The sequence below is a fragment of the Panthera onca genome, chromosome C1 (assembly GCF_046562875.1).
Source record: "Panthera onca isolate mPanOnc1 chromosome C1, mPanOnc1 haplotype 2, whole genome shotgun sequence".
Lineage (NCBI taxonomy): Eukaryota > Metazoa > Chordata > Mammalia > Carnivora > Felidae > Panthera > Panthera onca.
The window spans coordinates 190,575,995-190,603,683 of NC_138346.1; the positions used below are offsets into that span (position 1 = coordinate 190,575,995).

General features: G+C 45.7%; 1 protein-coding gene across 1 annotated transcript; it reads left to right on the plus strand.

Annotated features, from left to right (window-relative positions):
* Window positions 1-1,754: 1,754 nt before the first annotated feature.
* On the plus strand, window positions 1,755-27,608 carry PPT1 (palmitoyl-protein thioesterase 1). The gene is made up of 9 exons (XM_060626506.3): window positions 1,755-1,908; window positions 6,125-6,234; window positions 6,457-6,584; window positions 6,895-6,965; window positions 8,728-8,830; window positions 21,831-21,921; window positions 23,440-23,538; window positions 24,782-24,853; window positions 26,065-27,608. The coding sequence occupies exons 1-9, from the start codon at window positions 1,785-1,787 to the stop codon at window positions 26,185-26,187; spliced, it is 921 nt and encodes a 306-aa protein (XP_060482489.1). The 5' UTR covers window positions 1,755-1,784; the 3' UTR covers window positions 26,188-27,608.
* The last annotated feature ends 81 nt before the right edge of the window (window positions 27,609-27,689 follow it).

Genomic DNA, 27,689 nt, shown 5'->3' on the forward strand with positions numbered 1-27,689 from the left:
TGTCTCAAAAATAAATAAATGTTAAAAAAAAAATTTAAAAAAAAAAAAAAAAAGAAAATTCTGTCCTTGGAAGAGCTACACACATCTAGAAGGACTTTGCGTTCAGATTGCTTCAAAGTGCCGTTTAGTTATTGCTCCACTTTAAAGAAACATTTAAAGAAATTATGGGTGACTTGTGAAAGGCAAGAAGTATCTATCACTCTAAGAAACACTTTGACCAGGGGCCCCGTCATCACAGAAAAAGCCCGAGTCTATCTCAAAAGATTGATAAAGCAATTTACATTTATTAAGTCTTAAGTTTAAACCAAAAAGAGTGGTTTATAATATGCCAGGAACTTACTTTTCTTAAACAAAACCGTGTGCTGTGTAATGCTTTACCATTCTGCATTTTAATTGATTTTTTTCATGTAACAACTAACCACCAGGCCCAACAGCATCAGATAAAAGGGCTTCGGGTGGGTGTGCAACCAGCTTTTCCTTTACAATATATTGAGACATTTTTCATGTGGTTATATATAAGTTTACCTTATCCTTTATAAAACTCGCCTCATAATATTCCATTGTACTGTCCATACATCCTAATTTACTTACCAAAGTCTCTATCCATAACTATTTCAATGATTTTCTGAAAAAATACTTTGAGCAGGCAATTGAGAGGACAAAAGCGGGTTACCATTTGCAACTTCGTGGATGGAACTGGAGGGTATTATCCGAAGTGAAATTAGTCAGAGAAAGACAAATATTCTGACTTCACTCATAGGAGGACTTTAAGAGACAAAACAGATGAACATAAGGGAAGGGAAACAAAAATAATATAAAAACAGGGAGGGGGACAAAACAGAAGAGACTCATAAATATGGAGAACAAACTGAGGGTTACCAGAGGGGTTGTAGGAGGGGGGGTGGGCTAAATGGGTAAGGGGCACTAAGGACTCTACTCCTGAAATCATTGTTGCACTATATGCTAACTAATTTGGATGTAAATTAAAAAAAATAAAAAACAAAATAAAAGAAAGTGGGTTAAAATAATGAATCTGGCAGTAGAACACAGAGTGGATTAAAGAGGGGGAATGGAGTGCTCGCTTCGGCAGCACATATACTAAAGAGGGGGAATGGAAAAGGGAGAAATGGTGAATAAAAGGCTCTTGCAATCATCCAGCTCTGAGATTAAACCAGGCAGTGGCAGTGGTTTCCACATCCAACACATGTTCTTGTCAGTCGGGAAGCCCTGCCACTTCTAAAAAAAAACAAAAACAACCACACCATTCTTTTCCACCTCTATATTTTGGCTCATTTCAGTCCTCCTGCATTTCATCTTTGCCTGTTGAAATACTGTTTTTCCTTCAAGATCCAGGACGAATACCACACCCTGCCATTATTAACCCTGGCTGCAAGTGATCCCTCACCTTCCATCTCTAAGAGCCGAATCCCTCCTTCCTTTCTTCCCTCCACAAAGCATTTTTCTCCCAAAGGCAGTACGGTTCGTCAGCTGAGTAACCACTTTGGACCCACCAACTTGCTATCTCGGTGAACTCTGCACCTGACCCAAACTCTCAGCGCCTCAGTGTCCAGACCTGTAAAATGGGGAGAAGCGTACACAGCGTTACGAGGATTACATTTGCTAACAGGGAAAAGGCACACAGAAGAACGTCTGATGTGCAGTAAGCGTTGAATGACCCTGGGCATTCATTTTGATTGATGGTGGCGGGCGGGGGGGAGCGCGCGGTCCGCCCCCGGAGGCGCCGGGTCCAGGCCCGGGGAGCGCGGTCACGTGATTGGGTCAAGATGGCGTCGCCCAGCTGTTTGTGGCTTTTGGCCGTCGCTCTCCTGCCGGGGTCTTGCGCGGCACCTGCACTGGGGCATCTCGGCCCGCCGGTGCCGCTGCCGCTGGTCATCTGGCATGGAATGGGTGAGTGAGGGAGAAGAGAAGCAGGAGGGTTTGGCGACTCCTCTTTCCCAACCTGGGTTCGCATCGGCAGAGTGCGAGGTGGAGAGCGAGGACCGTGGTCGCACAGCACCAGGCTGGCCCGACGTCTTAGGATTTGGGGGGGCTCCTCTGCATTGGAAAGGGAGAGAGGAGAAGGGGCTGTCTTTTGGTGAGCTCTGGCAGAGACCCGTGCGCTGCGTTAGGGTATTTTGGGCGGTTCTTGCTTAATTCTCACGGCGCTGGCGTCAGGGTGCAGCGTCTGGCACTTGAGGCAGTCCTGGCTGTGGCTGCATGACCAGGACATCCATCCTTTTATTCATTCGCATGTAATATGTTTTAAATAAAATGGTGGCAAATGCAATGGAGAAGAGTAAAGCCGGGAGTGGGAGAGAAATGGAGATGGGGGCTTGCAATTTTATAAGCAGGGTCAGGAAAGGATTCACCCAGAAAGTGATATCTGTGCAAAGAGCTGAAGTGGATGAGGGAGGATACCCTGTGGATAGCTGGTAGAAGGAACAGCAAATGCAAAGGCCCTGAGGCAGAAGTATGTTTGATATGTTGGAGGAACAACATTCAGGTCAGCGGGGCTGGAACTGAGTGAGCAAGGAGAAGAAAATAGGGGTTTAGGTTGGGGTGGGTGGGGATGCTGGGGCCTACAAAGGGAGTTGGCTACAATGAGTTGGAAAGCCCTTGAGGGATTTGAGCACATGAGTAACATAATATGACTTACACTTTAAAAAGGACCACTCTAGTTGCTATATTAAGAATAGGTTGTAGAGGGACACAGACATTTGCAGGGAGACAAGTTAGGAAGCAATTGCAACAACTTAAAACAAGAGATGGTGGTGGCCTGAAGCAATATAGTAATAGGGGAGATACTGAGAAGCGGTCAAAGTTTGTGTATCTTCTGAAGGTGGAACCAATGGGATTTATTAACGGATTAGATTTGGGATGAGCAAGAAAGAAAGGAGTCAAGGATGATTCCATGGTTTGGGGCTGGACAAGTTGAAGGATGAAGTTGTCATTTTACCAAAATGGGGAAGCCTGTACGATGAGCAAATTTAGGGTAGGGAGAAGATCAGTAGTCTGCTTTTGGACTTACTAGATTTGGGATGCTTGTTAGACATCCAGATGTTGTAGAGCCATTTGGAGTGTGGAGTCTAGGACAGAAATACAAGTTGGAGATTTATGTTGGGAGCCTTCAGTGTATGGCTGGCATTTAAAGCCATGAGACTGAGCAGGATCATGGGAGCGAGTGTACACAGAGGAGAGAAGAGGTGTAAAGATTGAGGCCTGAGGCGCTGCCAACATTTGGAGGTTGAGAGGAGGAGAAACTAGCTAAGGAGACGGTGGTGGTGGAGGAAAGTCAGAAGAGTGCAATGTCCCGGAAGTCCAATGAAAATGTTTCCAGAGGAAGGGAGTAATCAGCTGCATGGAATTTTATCAACAGGTCAAGTGAGAACTGCTTATTGGATTTAGCAATCTGAAGATCACTAATAACCTTAACAAAAGCAGTTTTGGGGGTGCCTGGCTATCTCAGTTGGTTGAGCATCTGACTTGTGATTTCTGCTCGGGTTACGATCTCACGGTCATGAGATCGAGCCCGGTCTTGGGCTCTGCGCTGGGCATGGAGCCTGCTTAAGAGTCTCTCTCTTTCCCTCTGCCCCTCTCTCCTGCTCGCACTCTTTCTTTCTGTCTCTAAAACAAATTAAAGTAAGTAAATAAATAAATGAAATTGTTAAAAAAAAAAAAAAAAAGAAAAGAAAGAAAGAAAGAAAGCAAGCAAGCCCTGAAGAGGAATTACAGTCAGCAAATATAAACAGTTTTCTCAAAGCTCTGTGCTGGGTTCCAGGGCTACTACAGTGGAGTTAAAAGAAGTTATTATGAGAGAAATAGAGGATGCTTTAAGCCTCAGCTTTTCCTTCTTTAAAAATGAATTCTTAAAGTTCCTCTTAAGTTAGAAATGGGATGATTAAGCTCAAGATGGAAAATGATCTCAGCCTACTTCTCCAACTGAGCGGCCAGTCACTTTTCTTCCAGTTCTTGGTTTTAGTTCTTTGAAACAGGAAAAGAAACAGGGCTGGGAGTAGGACGAGGCAAGGAGACCCCTACATTGCAAAAGTTAAGAAGGCACTCACTTTCTAGCTCGTAGAAGTTCAGGGTCAGCACTTGCAAGAACCTGCGAGTGAGTACCTCCTGAAATTTTGTGCCCTAGGCGTTTCACTTTTCTTTCCCTAGTCCTAGTCCTTGAGTTTGATTCCTAAGTGCTCTTGACTCTACTAACCCCAGATGTTCCAAATGATAAGGCAGGGTAATATGCACCTCTGCTTACTTTTCAGTTATGAATTCGGTGTCCCAACTGTATTGTGTGGGCTTTTGAAGTTTGTTATTACTTGATAAAACACGAGCCACGCAAAAAATGGTCTTTTTTTTTTTTTGAGGTGAAATTCATGTAACCTACAATTAACCATATTAAGGTATGCAATTCAGTGGCAATTAGTGTATTCATAATATTGTTTTACCAGCGCTCCTCTCTAGTTTCAAGTTTTTTTCATCATCCCAGAAAACACTGTACCCCGTAAGTAACCACTGTGTTCCCCACTCCCAACACTTCCTGTCCAATGTCCAATGTCCAATCTGTTTTCTGTCTTTATGGATTTGCTGGTTCTAGATATATCCTATATAAAGGGAATCAAACATTATGTGACCTTTTGTGTTTAGCTTTTTTCACTTATAATAATGTGAATTTAGTGTGAATTTAATGTGAATTTGGGTTCATCCACATTGTAGCATATGTACGTATGTATGTAGCATGTGTATTTCTTTTGTTTTTTACAGCTGAATAATATTCCACTGTATGTGTATACCACAATTTGTTTACCCACTCATCCATTGGTGGACATTTGTGTCACTTCTACCTTTTAGCTATTACGAATAGTGCTGCTGTAAACATTGAGGTACATGTTTCTGTATGGGCATGTTTTAATTTCTCTTGGGTAGATATCTAGTAGGGAAATTGCTGCATCCTATGGTAATTGTTAGGGTTACCTTTTTGAGGAACCACCAAACTTTTCACGATGGCTGCATCATATTACATTTCCACCAGCAATGTACAAGGGTTCCTATTTCTCCACATCCTTGCTTGCTACTTTCCAGTTTAAAAAAAATTTTTTTTAACGTTTTATTTATTTTTGAGACAGAGAGAGACAGAGCATGAACGGGGGAGGGGCAGAGAGAGAGGGAGACACAGAATCGGAAGCAGGCTCCAGGCTCTGAGCCATCAGCCCAGAGCCCGATGCGGGGCTCGAACTCACGGACTGCGAGACCGTGACCTGAGCCGAAGTCGGACGCTTAACCGACTGAGCCACCCAGGCGCCCCTCCAGTTTTTTAAATTAAAGCCATCCTAGTGGGTATGAGGTGGTATCTCATTATAGTTTTGATTTGCATTTCCTTTTTTAAATTATTTATTTTAGTGTTTATTTTTGAGAGTGGGGAGGGGCAGAGAGAGAGGAGGACAGAGGATCAGAAGCCAGCTCTGCACTGACAGTATGGAGCCTGATGCGGGGCTCAAAGCTCACCACCGGAGGCAAAGTCGGTCGCTCAACTGACTGAGCCACGAGGTGCCTCGATTTGCAGTTCCTTAATGACCAGTGATGTTGAACGTGTTTTCATATGCTTGTTGGTCATTTGTATATCTCCTTTGAAAACATGTCTGTTCAAGTCCCTTTTCCATTTTTAAGTTAGGTTAACTTCTTGTTGAGTTGTAAGAGTTCTTTGTGTATCCTGGGTATTAAACCGTTATCAAATATATGATTTGCAAATATTTTCTCCCTTTTTATTTTTTTCCTTTTGCAAATATTTTCTCCCATTCTGTATGTTTCACCTTAAGAAAAATTTTTGTTTTTAATCTTTATTTTTGAGAGAGAGACAGAGTGTGAGCAGGGGAGGAGCAGAGAGAGAGGGAGACACAGAATCTGAAGCAGGCTCCAGGCCCCGAGCTGTCAGCACAGATCCCAATGCGGGGCTCGAACTCACAAATCGTGAGATCATGACCTGAGCTGAAGTTGGACGCTCAACCGACTGAGCCACCCAGACACGTCATGTTTCACATTCTTTATAATGCCCTTTGAAGCTTAAAACTTTTTAAAAACTATGTAACCTGGTTCATGAATATCTGCCATTGTCTTTGTTGTCTAGGAGACAGCTGTTGTAATCCCTTAAGCATGGGTGCTATTAAAAAAATGGTTGAGAAGAAAATACCTGGAATTTATGTCTTATCTTTAGAGATTGGGAAGACCCTGATGGAGGTAAGGCCCTTCACAGCTCTGTTCCTTTGAAGGTTTGCTGAGTGATTTCATAGAATATACTATTAAAATGCTTTGTCTTGCATTTTTAGCAGCAAATCTTGCAATGATACTTTAACTCTTGAGTGGCTTGTGTGCAGATTCCAACTAAACAAATTTGCCTTCTTAGAGAAGACACCAGTGGTGGTTCTCATCCCCATCCTTCCTCTGTGGCTCCTCTTTTAGGATGTGGAGAACAGCTTCTTCTTGAATGTCAATTCCCAAGTAACAACAGTGTGTCAGATTCTGGCTAAGGACCCTAAATTACAGCAAGGCTACAATGCTATGGGATTCTCCCAGGGAGGCCAATTTCTGTAAGTCCTGTTCTGTGATGTCATACGACTTACGTGGGATTGAATTTTTTTTTCTTTTATTCGGATCTAGCCCCTCCTCTAATTCTTTTGAGCTCTTCATCTATCTTGGAAGGAACACTATTCTAAGATGTCTCCATGTAAAAAGCTTTATGGAACTTTATTTTCTGTGAAAGAATAAGGATTTGTTTGGCCATCTGGGGGAAATCCTGACACTCCCTGGCTTTGGGGAATCACAGAGAATGAAGTAGCTTCATCTGGGAAGTTGGTGGTTGATGATACATTTCCATCTGATAATCCTTTTCTCCCCCAGGAGGGCAGTGGCTCAGAGATGCCCATCACCACCCATGATCAATCTGATCTCGGTTGGGGGACAACATCAAGGTAACCTTGGCTTCTTTGCCTGCTTTTTTCTGTTTTAATCCACACGACCACTTGATTTTATTTATTTATTTATTTATTTATTTATTTATATTAAAAAAAAAATTTTTTTTAACGTTTATTTATTTTTGAGACAGAGAGAGACAGAGCATGAATGGGGGAGGGTCATAGAGAGAGGGAGACACAGAATCTGAAACAGGCTCCAGGCTCTGAGCTGTCAGCACAGAGCCTGACGCGGGGCTCGAACTCACAGATTGCAAGATCATGACCTGAGCTCAAGTTGGACCCTTAACCGACTGAGCCACGCAGGCGCCCCTATTTATTTATTTTTAAAAGTGTATTTATTTTGAGAGAGAGCACACACGCACACCCGCGTGTGCATGAGTTGGGGAGGGACAGAGAGAGAGGGTGAGAGAGAATCCCAAGCAGGCTCTGCACTGTCAACACAGAGCCCAGCATGGGGCTCGGTCCCACTAACCATGAGATCATGACCTGAACCGAAATCGAGAGTCAGATGCTTAACTGACGGAGCCACCCATGCTCCTTGTTTTTAAAAAACACAGGTGTTATTCAAATGTATGTTGGTAAAAACCTTATTCATTCAGTCAACAAACATGTATTGAAAATCTGTAAGACAGACAAGGTCCCTGTCTTCAGGAAATTAACATTCTAGTTGGGGGGTAGGGAAGAAATAGACAATGAAGCAAGGAAATAAATAAATAGAGTGAAAACTATGATCAAGAAAAAAAAAATAGGACAGGGGGTCCCTGGGTGGCTTAGTCAGCTAAGCGTCCAACCCTCGGTTTAGGCTCAGGTCATGATCTCATGGTTTGTGGGTTGGAGCCCCGGGTCTCTCTCTGCCCCTCCCCCAGTCGTGCACATGCCTGCTCTCCTTCTCTCTCAAAATAAATAAACATTAAAAAAAATAGGATAATACTTAAGAGACAGGGCAGTGGTTAAAGGTGTGGGCTCTAGAGCCAAACTGCCTGTGTTCATATCCTGACTCTTAGCACTTCGTATCTAACCTTGGGCAGAGTATTTCATCTTCCTGTTTAGAAGTCTCTTATCTGTAATATGGTACAAATAATGATTTCCTCTCTTCATGGTCATGAAGATTAAATGAATTATTGCCAACATATGGTTAGAACTATGCCGGGCAACCCTGAAAATGTTATTGATGAGGATGATGAAGGTGGAAGGTATAACTGGGGGAAGGGTAGGAATTGGGATTAGGCACTACTTGAGTTAGGGGAGTCGGATGTGACTTCCCGAAGCTCTGACCTGAGAGATGAAATGAGTCCAACCACTGAAGCAGTGAGAGAGGAAATACATCTACCAGGGAACGGCCGGTGCCAAGGTCCTTAGGCAGAAAAGAGTATAGGAGCGTCAGGGGGAAGCTGGTTATGGTATGCATGCTCTACGTTATTTTCTTTTTTAAGTGTTTATTTATTTTTGAGAGAGAGAGAGAGAGAGAGCAAGCAGGGGAGGGGCAGAGAGAGAGGGGAACAGAGGATCCAAAGTGAGCTCTGTGCTGACAGCAGAGAGTCTGATGCGGGGCTCGAACCCATGAACCGTGAGACTGGGACCTGAGATGCTTAACCAGCTGAGCCACGCTGGTGCCCCTCAGTACATATTTTCTTGAGGAATAAGTGAACGAGATCAGAGGTTAGTTCAGGTCTGTTTTATTCCTCACAGTGCCTTGCACATAGTAGTTACTCAGTACACAATTCTTGAAAGAATGGATATTTGGCTTCTGCTCTTGTAGGTGTTTATGGACTCCCTCGGTGCCCAGGGGAGAGCTCTCACATCTGTGACTTGATCAGAAAAACACTGAATGTTGGGGCTTACAACAAAGCTGTTCAAGAACGGTATGTATGGCTGGCTAAAAAAAGATACAGAACTGTCATTGCATGAAAATATCATGCTGACTTTCAGGGTAGCAGTGATTCCAGGAGTAGGGGCCAGTGATATTCAAATGAGAGGCTTTTTATAAATATCTCTGTGCTATCTATTCAGTTGTATTGTAAACCTAAAACTGCTTTAATACTAATTTTAAAAAGGAAGGGAAGGTATTCTTTTAATACACATATATATAAAATTTATTTTATTTATTTTGAGAGAAAGAGGGAGAGAGAGGGAGAGAGAGAATCCCAAGCAGGCTCTGCACCATCAGCGTAAAGCTCAACATGGAGCTCAAAGTCACAAACTGTGAGATCATGACCTGAGCCAAAATCAAGAGTCAGGCGCTTAACCGACTGAGCCACCCAGGGTTTTTTTAGGGTATTTTTTTTTAATATAGAAAGAATGTAATTAAAAACAAAATAAATTTCCATCTTAAAAAAACTAACAAAAGAGCCTTTAAAAAATCCCAAGCCCAAGAAATTACCATATATATTTTGGAGGACAGATTCTTTGTGTTGTCAGTAACGAGGGTTTAGCCTCCTATGTCAGTGTTTGCAACTACTCAGGTGTGTTTGGATATTTAAAAATGTACAGAATCACTTTTGGAGTGTATTCTTTTCAATTGTTTCCAAACTTAAATTGTACATCAGAACCCCTGGGAAATTCATTAAAATGGATCCTGGGGCTTCATTCCTGGGATCAGAGATTAGATTTGGATTTAGTAGGTGTGGAGTATTCTAAACGATAACAGATTTGGCATCGACTAGTAAGGCTCTGGTAGCTACCCTACAGGTTTTCTTTTTTTTTTTTTTTTTTAATTTTTTTTTTTTTAACGTTTATTTATTTTTGAGACAGAGAGAGAGACAGAGCATGAATGGGGGAGGGTCAGAGAGAGGGAGACACAGAATCTGAAACAGGCTCCAGGCTCTGAGCTGTCAGCACAGAGCCCGACGCGGGGCTCGAACTCATGGACCGCGAGATAATGACCTGAGCCAAAGTCAGCCGCTCAGCCAACTGAGCCACCCAGGCGCCCCTACCCTAGAGGTTTTCAAAGCATATCATTTTTGTCTAATACCAATTCTTCAATACAACACTTCCTTGAAGCCATTTTCCAGGGTTCAGCCTTGCCAGTGACTCACATATGGAAACAACTACCGCTAGCTCTCTCTTCCTTTCCTACCCTTTGGCTACATGCACAGCGACAAAGCTGTGTTGGGTCAGTAGTGCCACCTGGTGGTCAGTGAAAGAAACTAAGATACTTTTTTTTTTTTTTTTTTTAAGATTTTATTTTATTTTTTTCAAATCCACCCAATGTGGGGCTCAAACTCATGACCCCGAGACCAAGAGTCACATGCTCCACCGACTGAGCCAGCTAAGCACCCTGAAACTAAGATACTTCTATGTCTCCACCCCCTTTCCCATTAGGCATCTCAAACCTCTGCTAAGCTTTACCCCTAACTCTGTTTTGACTAGTCACAGCTCAGTTGTCTGTATTCTACGTGTTCTCTCTGCTCATGGATATGTGTGACTTCTTTAAACTTCATTGTTATTTATTCTTTACTCATTATTCTTCTAACTCTTGCCCAGATGCCTCAGAAAAATTCAACGTTTTCTTTCTTTGTGTTTCTTTTGTGAACCAAATACAACCCTTGGCAATCAGAATTATTAGTGACTATAAATGAGCAGTCATGGCGGGGAGCCAGTCACATGTAACTGATTAAAAGTGGTAGATTGATGTGTTTGTCTTCACTTCCTCCTTTTACTGGAATAATAATCAACTAGTAGCAAAAGAATAAAAAGTAATAAACCCACAAGGGCAGAGAAAACAGGAGAGAAGAGACAGTAAAAGATGTCAACACGTTTTTAAAAGAAAGCAGATGAATGAGTGATAATTGTTTTAGCAGGAAACGTCGAAACCTTGTATTTCTATAGAAGGATGCACTGACAAAGAGGGAACAGGTTCACTTTTTATAGCTCCAGAAAGGGTCAGGAATGAGGTGCATAAGATCCTTTGGAAGGTAGAGATAAGTGCCTGGGGCTAAAAACAGGACTTTTTGTTGGGGAAAAATTTTTCTATATAAGGAATGATCAAACCGCCGTTCCCGTGAGTGCACATCCAAGTGATTGCTCCTCCCCCATTGTGACAAAAAAAGCAAAATTTATTCTCTGGAGCAATTTAACTAGAGAAGTGCCAGCCTCTGAGACAACAGGCACAGGATGGTGGTAAGACACCACATAGAAAACCCACGCCTTCCCCCTTCCCTCCCACTCAGTTCCCAGAATGGTAGCATTGAGGCTTCTTACCTGCGAGGGTGTCGTTCAGCGGCAGGCCCGTCTCTGGAAAACCTGACTGGCCCCAGAGAAAAGATCTACAGGTTGATGTTTTGGAATCCTCCAAGATGATAGGATTCCTCTTGACCCCCCTGAGGTGAAGCCACCAGGAGGTAGGCTCTGTTCTCACATGAGGAGCCTCCAGCCAGCTCTTGTGGTGTCTGTATAAACCATGAGCCCGGACCCCCAGTCAGACATCTGAGGAAAGCTTCTAAGGCGAAAGACAGACCAAAACCAACAAAAAGTATAAAAAGCAACTTAGAAAGAAAAGATGGCAGTTCAAGGAGCCAAAGAAAACCTTAAAAAAAAAAAAAAGCCTATAATTATTATCTTTGGAGATAAAGAATTATAATCCAGGGCACCAGAAAAGAATGTGAATAAAATCACCAATCAGAGAGTAAAAGAGAGCTCCTGGAAATTAAAAATAAAACAACAACAACAAAAATGCGCAAGATGGGAATATGCACTTGAGGAAATCTCCCAGAAATTAGAACAAAACCTCGAAGAGGTTAAAAGGAAAAAAAAAAAAAGAGAGAACTGACAAAATGAAAGACATTTAGCTGTTTGGGAAGTCCAGTTTCTGACCGATAGGAGTTCTGAAAGTCGCCCAGAGGAAAAGGGTGGATTGGAATTATCAAAGAAACAATACAAGAAAATTTCTCCGGTCGACAGGACATGAGTTTCCAGACAGAAAGGGCTCGCTGAGTGGTTAGGGCAACAGTGAAAAAAGATTCACGTTGAGGTACGCTCCTGTGAAATTTCAGAGCACCGGGATAAAGAGGAGACCCCAGGGAGGCCGCCCACAGAATCCGTACTACTGACCGCCCCTCCTGCCAGCAGCACTGCTAGCTAGAAGGCAGTGATGCAGTACCTTTGTGTCCTTATTTATGTACGTTTGTATTTATTTATTCATGAGGGGATGGGGAGGAACAGAGAGGGAGGGAGAAAGAATCCCAAGCAGGCTCTAAGCTGTCAGCACAGAGCCCAATGTGGGGCTCAAACTCAAAATCCGTGACATCATGACCTGAGCTGAAGTCGGATGCTTAACCAACTGAGCCACCCAGTACCTTTGTGTTCTTTTTTAATTCTTTAAATGTATTCATTTATTTATTTAGGGAGAGTGAGTGAGCACAAGCAGGGGAGGGGCAGAGAGAGGGAGAGATGGAATCCCAAGCGGGCTCTACGCCATCAGCACAGAGCCTGATGCGGGGCTCGAACTCACAAACTGTGAAATCATGACCTGAGCTGAGATCAAGAGTCAGATGCTTAACCAACTGCACCACCCAGGTACCCCACCCACGCACCCACAGTACCATTGTGTTTTAAGGGAGAGTGATTTCCATCCTAGAATTCTATGCCCAACCTTCAAGGAGCAACCAGATGTGAAGGGAAAATAAAGACCTCTTCAGACATGGGAGAAAAAAAAGAATGCCCCTCTTTCTAGGCACCTGTTGGGAGACACTCAGTTCTATCCCGTCTAGTTACGTGGCCTAGTATGTCTTCAGACCTCCTCCTCTTCCCCAGCATGGAGTACGTGGTAATACTTCCCTGCACAGAAATTCGGTGCCGTGCTCAGTTCTTACCAAGTAGGCAGGTTTGGGCTGTTACCGCTAGTGGTGTTGTGTTGAAAGTATTTATTCAACTTGAACTTCCTGTTTCCGTTATTTATAAGTATTGCAGTGGTTTTGCTTTCTTTTAGTTGCAGTTCTAAAGCATTCCATTCATAGTTCCATCAGCTTTTGCACTGCAGTTTGCCAGGCCCTGTGGTAGGTCTGGCAGATAAAGGGAGAATGAGACAATGACGGTCCCTGCTGTCATGCAGTAAGCTGTCAGTGGGGAAAAGGAGGCTCCAAGTGAACAGAGGCAGGGACCACCCCTAACAGTGCTAAGGCCGTGGTGGAAAGAAATGGCGGAGGGTAGTGGAAACTGTATCTACTCTGGACAAAATGGTCTTTGGAGAATAGGTATTGAGGCTGGGATCTGAAAGATGAAAGGGAGCACAGGAGGAGCTAAGGGAAGAGCCATCAGGCGGAGGGAGCAGTAGGCACAAAGGCCTGATCCTGGGACACCTTGGGCTCGTTCTAGGCCCTGGCAGCAAGTTTAGTGATAGACGGGAGAGTTGGCAGGGGCTACATCGGCAGGGACGTGCAGGTCACGTTGGCAGTTTGGGTTTCCTTCAAAACATCAAGAGAAGCTACTGGCAGGTTTTAAGCAAGGGAGTAACATGGCCCGATACATGTTTTTGGAAGGTCTCCACTGCTTTGTAGAGAGCAGATTGGAAAGTGGGTAGAGGAAAAGCAGGGGCTGTTGCAGCGTCTTGCTAAGAGGTGATGGTGGTGTGGACGCTCCGTGAGATGGAGAGAAGTGGAATGACACGAGGAAGTGGAATGACACGAGATATGTTTCATAATGTAGCTGAACTAGACTGCAAGCCAGGATACATCTCAGCATGTATCACATGGTTTCCCGGGGGAATGGATTCTGAGTTCTCACCAGTTCATTTACAGATTGATACTTCTCTAATTTTATGGGGTTGCTTTTTCTTTGTAAAGTTTATTTTATATTTCTATGTATATCTCCGGTTAGCAGATGGTCAGTATGAGATTTAAAGAGGCAGGTAGTCCCAGTAGAGAGGCGGGAAGGGGGAGGTGAGGGCGTAAAGGGACAGAAGGAGATTGTGTTCTCCTGGCAGTATGTTCCTAGGCTGCCCTTTGTACCCAGAAGGATTCTCGTTGCAGGCGAATAACCAAATCAAACCAAAGTAAATTTTTAAAGTAGTTCATAGTCTGTTGGTACTCAAGGTTTCAGAGGTTCTAGAATCAAGGAATGGGAGTCACAGACAGCCAGGTCCATCTCTCTCCAGCTGGCATTGCTGCTGCCTCTCTCCATGCACACCAGCCTCTCTGGCCACCCACATGGCGAAAGGTGGCCTTGCCCGGCTTCCAAGTTTTTGGGTTTGTTTTTTTTTTTTAAGTTTATTTATTTTGAGAGAGAGAGTGATTGAGCAGGGGAGGGGCAGAGAGAGGGAATCCTAAGCAGGCTCTGCAATGTCAGTACAGAGCTCGATGCAGGGCTTGAACTCACAAACGCTAAGATCACGAACTGAGCCATGAGATTGGATGCTTGACCAATCGAGCCGAGTTGGATGCTCGACCGACGGAGCCACCCAGGTGCCCCAGCTTCTAAGTTTTTAATCGTCTCTGCTTAGGTTATTATCTCAGGCGAGGCTGGAATCTTCTGTCCCAATCCAGATTCTTGAGGAAGGGACCATGGCCCAGCTCAGGTCAGGTCTCTGTCATTGACTGTGGCCACAGAAGTGGGACCTTACATACCTGGTTACATACCTGTAACCAGGAGGGGCAGGGCAGGAAGGATACAGTTCCCAGACAAGGGAGGGTTGATTTTGACTTAGGCAGGGACCCCTCAAGATGTCTTCTACACTGTTGAGATCATTCAGCCTTAGCAAAGCAAATTTAATGGAGTACTCGGGAAGCTAGTGAGGGAGGCCTTTTCCCGCACCAGTCCCTGGCCAGGCTCAGTGCGGGCAGCAGTGAGGAATGGTGAGGGTGACTGTTCTCTCTCACCTTGTGGATGTGAAGTCTGCCTTCGAGTTCCCCTTTGAGAAGCTGGCAGCCCTTCCTGGATTTCTCCTTCTTCCAGTTTCCACCTCGCTATCCTGTGCCCATCCCTGCCCCAGGGAATACTGCATTGTTGCCCTGGCCTCAGCCTTGGCCTCTCCTCTTCCTCTGGGCCAGCTCTGCTCTCCTAAGTGGCCCTCCCCTTGGTCCGCGGCCCTCAGCCCTGCATGCCCAGTGCTTGGCAGGGCCTCTGCCCCCAGCAGCTCTCATAGAGCGCTCATCCACAGGTGTCCCGCTGTCCCCATGCCTTCACCCTCAACTTGCCACTCCCTTTTCTGGAAATACTGAGGCAGCCACTGAAGCTCCCTTAGGCACTTTTTAACTGTTCAAAACAGTATAAAGAGTAATGTAATCTGAGACCTAAAATTAATATTTTGTCATATTTGTCTCAGATATTTTAAGAACTGAAACATTTCAGATAACACTGAATTCTACATATCTCTGCCAGGTTCCGTTCTCTGTCCTCCTTCTCTGGTGACAACCACTGTCAAGAAATTAGAGTAGTAGAAGGGCGCCCAGGTGTCTCAGTCAGTTAAGTGTCCACCTCTTGGTTTTGGCTCAGGTCATGGTCTCACAATTTGTGGTTTCGAGCCCCACATCAGGCTCTGTGCTGACAGCTCGGAGCCTGATTGAGATTCTCTGTCTTCCTCTCTCTCTGCTTCAGAGTTACTAACTCCATTTCCAGCCCCCAGCTCCTCTCTGGAGAATGGGGAGCAGGGTTGAAAATCCCGAGCTTCAGATGGAGGTTTGGTCTTTCTGGTGACCAGCCCCTTCCAGGAACCACCTAGGAGCCCACCCAGAGCCTCCTGAGTAGGACAAAAGATGCTCCCAGTATTCTTACATAACACTTAGGAAGTTACAAGGTTTTAGGAGCTCTGTGCCAGGAACCGGGGTTGGAGACCAATGTATGTATTTTCTATTACTTAGCAGTCCTCGTACAAGAATTTATCTACTAGCAGAATTCACATGTAGACTTTTAGTGATTCATTGGGTGATTTGGGGAATGCTCCGTAACGTCTCTGCTTTAATTCCATCATCTGTAAAACAGAGCAATAAGTATACCTTACGGATTGTAAAGAAGGTTAAATGAGTTAATAGGTGTAGAGTGTTTAACATAGTAACAGTACTTCGAAAACACTCAGTGCACTGAGCTGCTGTTTTGGTGGTTAGCATGTGCATTTTAGGCTTGACTGGGTATTGCCGAGGTGGTTGTACCAATTTCTATTCCCACCAACAGAGTGTGAGTGTTCCTGTTTTCTCCAGTCTTACCTTTTTTTTTTTTTTTTTTTTTTTTTTAAGTTTATGTATTTACTGGGGCTCCTGGGTGGCTCAGCTGGTTAAGCATCCAACTTTGGCTCAGGTCATGATCTCACAGTTTGTGAGTTCGAGTCCCATGTCAGGATATGTGCTGACAGCTCAGCTTCAGATTCTGTGTTTCTCTCTCTCTTTCTCTCAAAAAGAAACATTAAAAAAAAATAAAATTCTTCATAAACATAATTTTTTAAAAAGTTTATTTATTTTGGGAGAGAGGGAGAGTGAGTGCAAAAGAGAGAGCACGTGCGCGTGCAAGTAGGGGAGGAGCAGGGAGAGAATCCCCAGCAGGCTCTGTGATGTTAGTGCAGACAGAGCCCGACGTAGGGCTCGATCCCACGAACTGAGAGATCATGACTTGAGCCAAAATCAAGACTTGGATGCTTAACTGACCAAGCCACCCAGGCGCCCCTCGTCTTACTAACTTTTGATCCTATGTCACATGTCTGTCAGTCAGATGTGTGCGGAATGGTTTCGCATTCCAATCTGTATGTGCTGTTGGACAGCTTGAACATCTGTTCACATTTGTTGTCTGCTCAGGTGTCCCTTTTCTGTGAATTGCCTATTCTAGTTTTTGCCTGTTTTTCAGTTGGATGCTCTTTTTCTTACTGATTTGTAAGTATATACATGCATGTGCACATGTATTATGAATACTAAGCCTTTCTTTGTTAGGTATGTTACACTTAACTTCTCCCAGCCTGTGGGTCATCTTTTTACTTATGGTGTCTTCGTTTCATGTAACAGGTTTTTTATTTTATTTTTAGTTTTTTTTTTAATTTTTAATTTTTTAGAGAGAGACAGTGAATGGGGGCATGCACTAGTGGGAGGGGGCAAAGGAAGGGGGAGAGAATCCTAATAAGCAGCCTCCACTCCCACATGGGGCTCTGTCCCATGACCATGAGATCATGACCTGAGCTGAAATCAAGAGTTGGATGCTCACCTGACTGCAGTTTGGTTTTTTAGACGGTTTTATTGAGCTACGATTCACATACCATACAGTTCTCTCATTTAAAGTGTATAATTCATTGGGTTTGGGTGTATTACATTACTTTTTTAAGTTGTGGTAAAACATATATATGTTTATAGATGTTTATATATAATATATTTATATTATATATAAAACATAAAAATTTGCCATTTGAATCATTTAAAAAATTTGTTAATGTTTTTATTTATTTTTGAAGGAGAGAGACAGACAGACAGAGAGACAGAGCATGAGTGGGGGAGGAGCAGAGAGAGAGGGAGACACAGAACTCAAAGCAGGCTCCAGGCTCTGAGCTGTCAGCACAGAGCCCGATGTGGGGCTCGAACTCTCGAACTGTGAGATCATGACCTGAGCTGAAGTTGGATGCTTAACTGACTGAGCCACCCAGGCGCCCCCCTCCCCCGTTTGAATCATGTTTAAGTGTACAGTTCAGGGGCATTAAGTACCTTCACAGTGTTGTACAACCAGCATCTGGGGCAGTGCCTTCTGACTTGGATTCAGGCCACTTTATCAGTCCTTCTGACTGATGCACAAAGCTATTCTCCTACCCCATATTTTCCTCTCATTTTTTAAAAACGTTTTGTTTTTATTCTCATGCTCTTCATCTACCTGGGGTTTTCTATGCTTGAGTCTGTTTCTGGGCTGCGCTTCTGTTCCATTGGCTTATTTGTCTATTTCCACCCAGCGACCACGCTACTTCAGTTACTATAGCAACGTTTACCCAGTTCCTCTCCAAGTCTTGGCCGTGCTTGGACTTTTATTGTTTCATCTCGAGTTTATTTATTAAAAAAATTTTTTTTAATGTTTACTTATTTTTGAGAGAGAGAGACAGAAAGACAGAGCTTGGGTGGGGGAGGGGCAGAGAGGGAGGGAGACACAGAATCAGGAGCAGGCTCCAGGCTCCGAGCTGTCAGCACAGACCCCGACGCGGGGCTCAAACCCACGAACCGTGAGATCACGACCTGAGCTGAAGTCGGAAGGTTTCAGTGTGCCCCTCATCTGGAGTTTAAATTATTGTCAGATTCTACCAAAAGTCATCTCGTGACTTAGATCAGACCTTCTTAGCGTCTGGCCATCCCCTCAGCGCAAGCTCTGCTGCATTCCTTTGGCTCCTCTTCAGGCGCTTGTTCCTCTTCCTCTAGGACTTGACCAGCATTTCCCCTTGCGGACTCTGCACGAGCCTGCTGGTAAGCAGCTGGCTTCAGAGCGTGGGAGAGGAGGGACAGAAGGGGATGGTGACAGGTCTGAGAGCACTACCTTTTGTGGAATTTGTGCCACGCGTGGACACGCTACCGAGCTTTACGGCTCTTGTTTAATTTTCACAACAACCCTGCACAGAATCCGGCTCAAGGGGTGCCTGGCTGGCTTAGGCAGAAGAGTCTGCGACTTGATCTCAGGGTCGTGAGTTCGAGCCCAGTGTTGGGCATAGAGATTACTTAAAAAATATAATTCTAATCCAGCTCAGAGAGGCAAATACCCATGATTCCAACCTGGGTCTGTGCAATACACGGCTGTGGGTGCTGTGTGCACCCCACAGTCCGCAGAGACAGTACGCGTGTATCGTGGTTAAGAGCAAGACTTCAGGGGCCAGACTGCCTGCTAGGCTATTCTGGCTTTATTACCTCCCAGCAGGACGACCTCGGGCAAGCTGCTTAATTACTCTGGGTATGGCTGCCTCATTTGTAAATACGAGGCTAATAATAGCATCTCCCCTATGGAATTCTTGTCAGGATTAAATAGGTTAATGTATGTCAAGTGCTTAGAAGAGGCCCAGTGTATGTAAGTGCTGTACTCATGCTTCTGCTATTGTCTCTAAGCCACAGTGGCTAGAGCAGGCCTCAGGGATAGAGGCTCCAACTGGGGGTGGTGGGGAGTAGGGGGTGGGGGGGGCGGTGCCTGGATGGCTCAGTCGGGTGTCCCGACTTTGGCTCAGGTCACCCATCTCATGGTTTGCGAGTTGGAGCCCCACACTGGGCTCCTGGCTGTTGGCACAGAGCCTGCTGTGGATCTTCTGTCCTCCTCTCTCTCTTTAAAATAAATAAACGTTAAAAACAGAAAGATGGGAAAAAAAGGCTCCAACTTCTGGGGCGCTGACAGCCTCGTGAGCGGGCTGCATTGGAAAGAGTGTGGACTCAGACAGATTTAGGCTCCTAGCTTACCTTGTCTGTGACTGTGTAGCGGTTTTGAGAGAGGTGCTTAACCTCCCTGAATTTGGCCCTTCACTGGTGCAAAGGAGATGATAATAACGAGCCCATGTTTCTTCTCTGCCTCCTGAAGAACCGTCCGCCTCCCCCCACGTCTCCACCTCCCGCAGCACTTCAGCTTCTGCTCAGCCTCAGGCCCTTCCCCCCACTGCTGCCTGTGCACCCAGCTTCTCGCAAACCAAATGTCCTTCATTTCTTCCTGTTGCCCCTTCTTAGCTCTGCTTCCTTTTCACACAAAAAGGTGACCTAGGACTACTGCCTTTTCAGCCATTGGGCTCCCCGCTGTCATTCTGGGTGTCCGGAACCTGGTCTGGCAAGATCCAAAGACATTTGCATTTATTCACTTGACATTTAAAAAAAACAAAATTTTGGGGGCGCCTGGGTGGCTCGGTCGGTTGAGTGTCCGACTTCAGCTCAGGTCACGATCTCGTGGTCCGTGAGTTCGAGCCCCGCGTCGGGCTCTGGGCTGATAGCTCAGAGCCTGGAGCCTGCTTCCGATTCTGTGTCTCCCTCTCTCTCTGCCCCTCCCCCGTTCATGCTCTGTCTCTCTCTGTCTCAAAAATAAATAAAAACGTTAAAAAAAAATTTTTTTTTTGAAGTTTATTTATTTATTTTGAGAGAGAGAGCACACACCAGCAGGGAGGGACAGAGAGAGAGAGAGGGAGTGAGAGAATCCCACGCAGGCTCTGCTCTGTCAGCACAGAGCCCAACGTGGGGCTCGAACTCACGAACGGTGAGATCATGACCCGAGCCCAAACCGAGAGCCAGACGCTTCACTGCCTGAGCCACCCAGGTGCCCCTCACTTACCGTTTTTTGAAGGAACTCTGGCCGCCTGTGTGGACGTGTGTGTGCTCAGGCTCACCGCTTCTGAGCATTTGACACTGTTGAGCGCCCACTCCTGAAGCTTCTTCCCTTGTTCTCCTCACCATCCTGCCTTCCCTTCTGCTCACATCTCCACATCCTACCCCTCCTTCAGCGCCAGCCGACTTGTTTCGGAGCTTGTCTGGCATCCCTGTCTCCGTCCCTTCCCTTCGGCAGAGCTGTCCTGCTGAGCGCCAGCCAGCGTGTCTCTGCTGAGGGAGCTAGTCGTCCTTGCGGGGACAGGGAGCCAGCTTGCACAGGGTGAGCGACCACAGTGTTAGACCAGTGCCGATGTCAGTATTTCATAAGTGGTCGGAGTTCATCACATGTTAAAAAATCAGTGAAAACTAAACATTGAGAGCACGAGCAGGGGAGGGGCAGAGAGAGAGGGAGACACAGAATCCAAAGCAGGTTCCAGGCTCTGAGCCGTCAGCACAGACCTCGACACGGGGCTCGAACCCACAGACCGTGAGATCATGACCTGAGCCGAAGTCGGACGCTTAACTGACTGAGACACCCAGGCGCCCCACTTCCCAAACATTTATAAAGAAATTATAGAACATCCCTCTGACTGCCGACGGGCTGACAGCGCCCCCCTTTGACCTCAGTCGCACCTGCCCTGGCCGTGAGGAGCGCTGACCTCTGCTGCTTCCACTGGGCTCTCATGCCCTCCTGCTCTGCTGAGTGGAACTTTCTGGATCATCACCTCCGAGGCAGCTCTTCCACTCAGGCTGGAGAGCTCGTGGTGTAGAAGTGTTTCTTTTTTCCCCTGCCAGCCTGGGCTAGAGAGCCCCACCTGTGTTCTGACTCCTCCTTTGCCCCAGAGGACTTCTCCCGTCGGGTTCATGCTCAGCTCTCGGTGGAAGTGCTGCGGTGTGGATCCTGGTGTGGATACGGGAACTGAGTGGAAGTGCCTGCAGGGAGGACTTGGGGAGGGGTCAGCGTGGGTGGGGGAAGGCCCAGAGGGGAGGGGAAGCAGAGAGACTGGAGGGAAAGTAAAAGGACGTGAAAACCTGTCTGAACTAATGCTATAAACAACACCAGATCCCTGCCTTTTGTCTTTAAAAATCGTGTGACCTACCAGAATCCTGCACACTAGTGTCATCGGTCAACGATAGGAAAAACGCTTCGTGATTGAAAGGTTAGACCTCCCTCCCAGCCTGAGGATGGCAAGGGGGGTGAAGAGAGAGCGATGGGATGGTTGGGTGCAGAGGAGACAGAGGTGGTGATGGCTGAGTCTCTCGGGAGGAATGGCAAGCAGAGGAGGGTGAAGGAGGTGGGGTTGTGGGCGGGACAGCCTGTGCCACCCTGACCTGGAGGTATAAGTGTGGTAGGGCTCACGGCCATGGTGAAACCAATATTGCTGAGTCCTTTTCCTAACTCTGTGGGGCTCTTGTATCGTGCTAAATAGCACTTCCTTGCCTCCGGTGTCTTGTTAATGGGGCTCTTGAACTGTTTCACCAGTGGAAGGCTTGTCTGCTGTATTTACGGGCCAGGCCTGGGACTTGGCGGCTCCGATCTTTCGTCCTTTTGAAGTCTCTTTGTGCACGGTCCCCTAGGCACAGGGGCTTGCACCCAGTGCGCTGACTGACCTGCAGCTCGGTCCCCTTCACTCATTCCTTCTTCTTCCTGCAGCCTGGTGCAAGCAGAATACTGGCACGACCCCATAAAGGAGGACATGTACCGCAACCACAGCATCTTCTTGGCAGATATTAACCAGGAGAGAGTAAGCACCCATCCCAGGCTGCCGTCCGTAGCTGTGCATTCATTTTGCTTCTGGGGCAGTACGAACAGATCAGCTGTGACTGTTTACCCAACGTATCCTGGGCAGAACCTGGGAAGCAGAAGTCCTGTTTTTTGGGAGGCAGTGCTTCTGAACTTTGTTTCCTTTTAGGAAGGCTGAGATTCTTCTGGCTTTCTCCCCGTAGGTCCTTTTCCTTTCCTTGTGTTGAAGAAGCAGGGTAAGCTCAGCAGGTTGCTGGCTGGCTTAAGTGGAACTTCGCAGCTGCTGTCTTACTGAGGGAAGCCTTCTGAGTGGGTCCCTTTGGGGTCAGATTTCCTCGGAAGCAAGATTTACTTAGAAGAGAGACTGCGGAGTGGGTCCCAGGCATGAGCTTGGTTTGAGAGATTCTGGTAAACTACATGGCTCAATTTATAGCGGGCTTATCTCGAAATTTTTGGGTTTTTTAATTTTTTTTTTTTTATTTGAGAGAGAGAGAGAGAGCGCGCATGTGCATGTGAGCAGGGGGACGGGCAGAGAGAGAGATAGAATCTTAAGCAGGCTCTATGCTCAGCACAGAGACTATGACCTGAACTGAAATCAAGAATCAGATGCTCAACCCACTGAGCCACCCAGGCACCCATTTTTGTTTTTTAAAAATTTTATTTATTTTTGAGAGAGAGAGAGAGAGAGAGCGCGCGCGACAGAGCACAAGCGGGGGAGGGGCAGAGAGCGAGGGAAACACAGAATCCAAAGCAGGCTCCAGGCTCTGAGCCTTCAGCTGTCAGAGCCCAACGCGGGGCTCGAACCCACAAACTGTGAGATCATGACCTGAGCCGAGGTTGGATGCTCAACAGACTGAGCCACCCAGGTGCCCCCGATTTTTGTTTTTTATTTTTATTTATTTTATTTTATTTTTTTAATTTTTTTTTAATGTTTATTTATTTTTGAGACAGAGAGAGACAGAGCATGAGCAGGGGAGGGGCAGAGAGAGAGGGAGACACAGAATCCGAAGCAGGCTCCAGGCTCTGAGCTGTCAGCACAGAGCCCGACGCCGGGCTCAAACCCACGAACTGTGAGATCATGACCTGAGCCGAAGTCGGACGCTTAACCGACTGAGCCACCCAGGCGCCCCTGTTTTTTAAAAACAAAATTTGAAGGGCAGTAGGGGAGAAACAGAGTAGTATTGCAGAGCCACTCAGAATGTGTAGTTTCTCATTTTGCCTTGGCTTTCTCTGGGTAGTAGCCTTTAACCTGTGTGATGGATGGCTATAGGGTGCAGTGACAGACTCATGGCCGCTGGCGTCTGTGTGCTCTGGTTGGCTGGGGTATTGCCGGTCAGATAGGATGGTAAGAAAAGGCTGTACAAGATACATTCTGGGCAGGGAGCTGGAAAAGCAGTCCATACCATGGAGAAGAAATATGGTGGCCCAGGGTCGGGGAGACCAGAGCACTGAAAGGCTTTAACATCCCTGCTGGAACCTGATGATGTTGTCCCTGAAATACCGCTGGCCTTTCCTCCAGGGTGTCAATGAGTCCTACAAGAGAAACCTGATGGCCTTGAAGAAGTTTGTGATGGTGAAATTCCTGAATGATTCCGTTGTGGACCCAGTGGATTCTGAGGTGAGACACTGTATGGGCACAGCAAAACATGCCAGGAGACCCAAGGAGTAAATGGTATTAAAAAACAGCTGCCTGCTGGGGAAAAACCTTCAGTCTCTTTCCGCCACCTCTTGTGTAGCTTAGGGCGTCGTCACCTGAGGTCTAGAACTGGGACAGTGGGGGCTGGAACCCCCGCCACCTGAAATTGTTTGCAAAATTATGAAGTTGTGTTCTCTGAAGAAAGGTCTAATGCTTTTACCACATTTTCCAAGAGACCTGTGACCCAAACCACCAGCCCAAAGTCTGTAAATCCCTGAGGTTGGCACGCAAGGTCTGCCTTGACCTGTCCTTTCAACCCAGTCTTCCTTCATTACCCGCTTCATACCCTAGGATCAAGCCATCTTGTACTTTTTGAAGTGACCCAGAGTTGGCCTGTGTTTCTTTTACGTGCCTTTGTTCATGCGTTTTAGTCTCTAGAGTTCCCTTCCCTGGGCTTTTCCACCTGATGAGCTCCTATTCATCTAGCAAGGCCAAGCTCAAGTGGTCACTTCTTCCATCCAGGATGCCATCCCTATTCCAAGTAGAATTTGCTCTCTCTTTTGCAGAATCATCACATTATGTCAGGCCACCAGGGACTAGCAAACTACAGCCTGCTGGCCAAATCCAGCCTGCCATCTGCTTTTGTATGGCCCATGAACCGCTTTTTAATGGTTAGAAAAAAAATCAAAATATCTGATGACATAATTATATGAATTCATATTTCAGGGTCCATAAACAAACTTTTATTGGAATACAGCTATATTCAGTTTTAATTTTATTTATTTATTAATTAGTCATATTCCTTTTTAAAATATTGTCAGTGGCTGCTTTTGTTCTGGCCTTTACAGAAAAGTTTGCTGGTCCTTGTGCTACACAGTTGCTTCTGTGCCTCCGTAGACTGTTGAAAACAGGGACCATATATATATATATATATATTTTTTTTTTTTTTTTTTTTTTTTCGGGTGTGGAATTTAGCACGAGGATTTTCACAGCATAGGTGCTCAGTAATTGTAGGAAACAGGAATTCCGGAGAATTAGAAAGTTCTTGGGAAAGATGAACTCCTCCCTCAGGATCCACCCTGAAAAAGAGATGACTCAGATAGACTCTATTTTTATTCTTCGCTACAACTTTGTGATACTGTTGGTTATCTTAACGACTAGCCAGTCTCAGTCTGACAGTGTGTGCTATGTATCTGATCTGACCTTTCTGCCTCCTCTCCTTCAGTGGTTTGGATTTTACCGAAGTGGCCAAGCCAAGGAAACCATTCCCTTGCAGGAGACCACTCTGTACACACAGGTAACTGGGGAGGAGAAGGGTGCTGTTTTTTTCCGCTCCTGGTTCCTGAAGCTGCTAGGTTCTTTGGTGATAGACCCGGTCCCGTATACCTGGGAGCTGTGGGTGCCCGGAAGCGTCCGGCTTTGATACGGGTGAGGCTTGTTAGGGTGCTGATTGTTACACCAGCTTATCAGGCGCCGGTTTACAGAAATGTAGATCCCAAATGAAAGACCTGTACCTCGTGGTTTTCAAGTATGCGCAACGGTCACATCATCTCCAGCTCCTTCCTTCTGATAAAAAGGTTCAGAACTGGCTTCTTTTGCTGCTGTGCAGGGTGCAAATCCAAGAATCCCCCGTGCATCATGAAAACATAGGAGAGGTGTTACTTTAAAACATGAACAGATACGAAGTCCCATCTTGAAATTTAGGGCGGTGACCAGGGGAGCTCCTGCAGGAGCCCGAAGAAGCGCAGTAGGCCCCCCGCCGTTTCTCAAGCAGAGGTCGCACCATTTCATGACCTCTAGTTCTGGAGCCTTCCATGCTGTTGGGACTCTCCCAAAAGTCACAAGTGCTGTCTGCACCACTTGCCTTCAGAGGCCAGTGGTCTCCTCTCTTAGCTTTTCTCCTGCATCTGGTGCCCCAGCTTGGGTGAGATCAAAGGAAAGGGAAGCTGGGGTCTGTTGAGCTTTGGAAATTACAACTAAGAACCTCCCTATCGTGAAAGCCAAACCGACAGTAAGCTACAAGCAACACTCCGGCACCGTCGACTGCCCGTCCTCCCAGCCGTACGTGTTCTGTGGCACCGTGGGTAATGCTATCCTCAACTGCAGGATGGGAAAGCGTCTTGAGGTTATTGAAAGGTTGGCTGTGTTTTAAGTTAATGTTTTCCTGTCTTTGGCTCAGTCTCACTTAACTGATATTTTGAGGCAGTTTTGTCTGTGGCTTGCCCACCCACATAGGTGGTCCTCCAGAAGCTTTAGGAAAGTTTCAGAAAGCAGAATATAGAACTCCAGACAACAGTCTCAATTACATGTGTGTTTCGAACGCTTAGGAGGAAAACTGGAAGGAGGTATCCTTTTTGGCATTTTCGACAGACAGTACACCTACATTTTACTACTCAGGGCAGAGACTGCTTTTTGGGCATTTATCGCCAATGAACATTCTTCCTTTCTATTTTAACTGTAAAACTTTTCATTAGGCCTCTTGACTAACTATGGCCTTTCTCTCTGCAGGACCGCCTGGGGCTAAAGAAAATGGACGATGCTGGCCAGCTAGTGTTCCTGGCTGTAGAAGGGGACCATCTTCAACTGTCGGAAGCATGGTTTTATGCCCACATCATACCTTTCCTTGAATGAAACCCTTGTAGTTTGCACCAGAGCTCAGGGAGCCCCAAGCGCTTCTAAACCAGTAGGAGACAGTTCCCTTCATGCCTCAGCCTGAGCTCACATCCAGCTTGCAACTAATCCTTCCCTCTACTTATCACCTAACATGCCCTGCTCAGAAAGATCTAAGATTTGAACCTTATCCTTTGCCTCATCCTATCAGCATATGGTGTTGAATGCAAGTTTAATTAGTTAATAACCATGCATGGAGATTATTTTACAACCCCTCAATGTGGTCAGGCTGTCTTAGGAAACAGAGTCTGCTGCAGATCAGTGTCAGAACTGTGCCCAGGCCCAGAAGAGGCTGAAACTAAAGCAATTAGAGCCTAAAGGCAGACACCTTGTTCAGGAAAGCCTAGCCGCATTTCAAGCCAAGAGGTAGCCGGGATCCAGGCCCGAGGTGACCATAAATGCTCTCTCAATTTTGCTGGTGGCGATTCAACCAGCGCTTTTTAAAGTATTGCTTAATGTTTCTGCAGAATTTCTTGAGGCTACTCTCTTTTCTCAGTATATTGTCCTGTGGTAGCATTTGATCTGTTCTGCTAGGCCACCGTCTGGTCTCGGTAGCACTCTTTTTGTCCCTTCAGGTAGTGATGAATTAGGTGCTCTGTCACAAAAGGAGGGAAGTGGCACCCAACTGGATTACTTAAGGGAGGGGAGGGGGGTGTACATCTTGCTTAACTTAGGGGAGTGAAAAAATTGTACAAGCAGCTATAACACTGTTATGTCAACTATACTTGAATTTAAAAAACAATGTACAAGTAGAAATGAAAAATGACAAGGCAGCTGGTTCTTCCCATTCCATCCTTGATTAACCTGTCCTTTCTCAGTATGACCAGTGGTCTAGATTCTAGAGGCACTCTGTTGCTGGTGTTAGCAGACAATGGGAGGAAAAATGGGAAGAGATCAGGCTAATTCCCATCTCAAAAAACCGTATTTATCAGTACGCTAAACTATATCTGATGTATTTGATGAAAAAAAAGGATGATTTGCTCAAAAAGTTTGGGGAACATTGTATACACCTTTTCTCCTGTTGGAGAGCAACTCACATTCGAATATTAATGACTCAGAATTCCTGTTTTTAGAGTAAAGAAAACTAACCTTAATCTACTGTTTCCCACACGGAGCATGGACATCTTGGCCGCCCCCTCCCCACCTGGAGAAAACCTATCAGCACTTCCTGGAAGACTGTTCTTCCAGAATGCCAATTTGAGATATGATAGCTATGCAGGAGGGAAGCACCTTGTTAGTGCTGCAAACTTTACCCTTTATGACTTTCCCCTCACCTTTCTCAAGCCTTATTTCTCAACTAAAAGATGAGGATTAAGGGTAACAAGTGGGGGAATATGAAAAAAAGTTTTATGACATTGTCTAAAATAAAGAATAGTTTCTTATCCTTGGTGTCCTTTTTCTTTCTTTTCAATATTCTTACATACACCTCAGGGCACCTGGTTGGCTCAGTCAGAACATGTGAC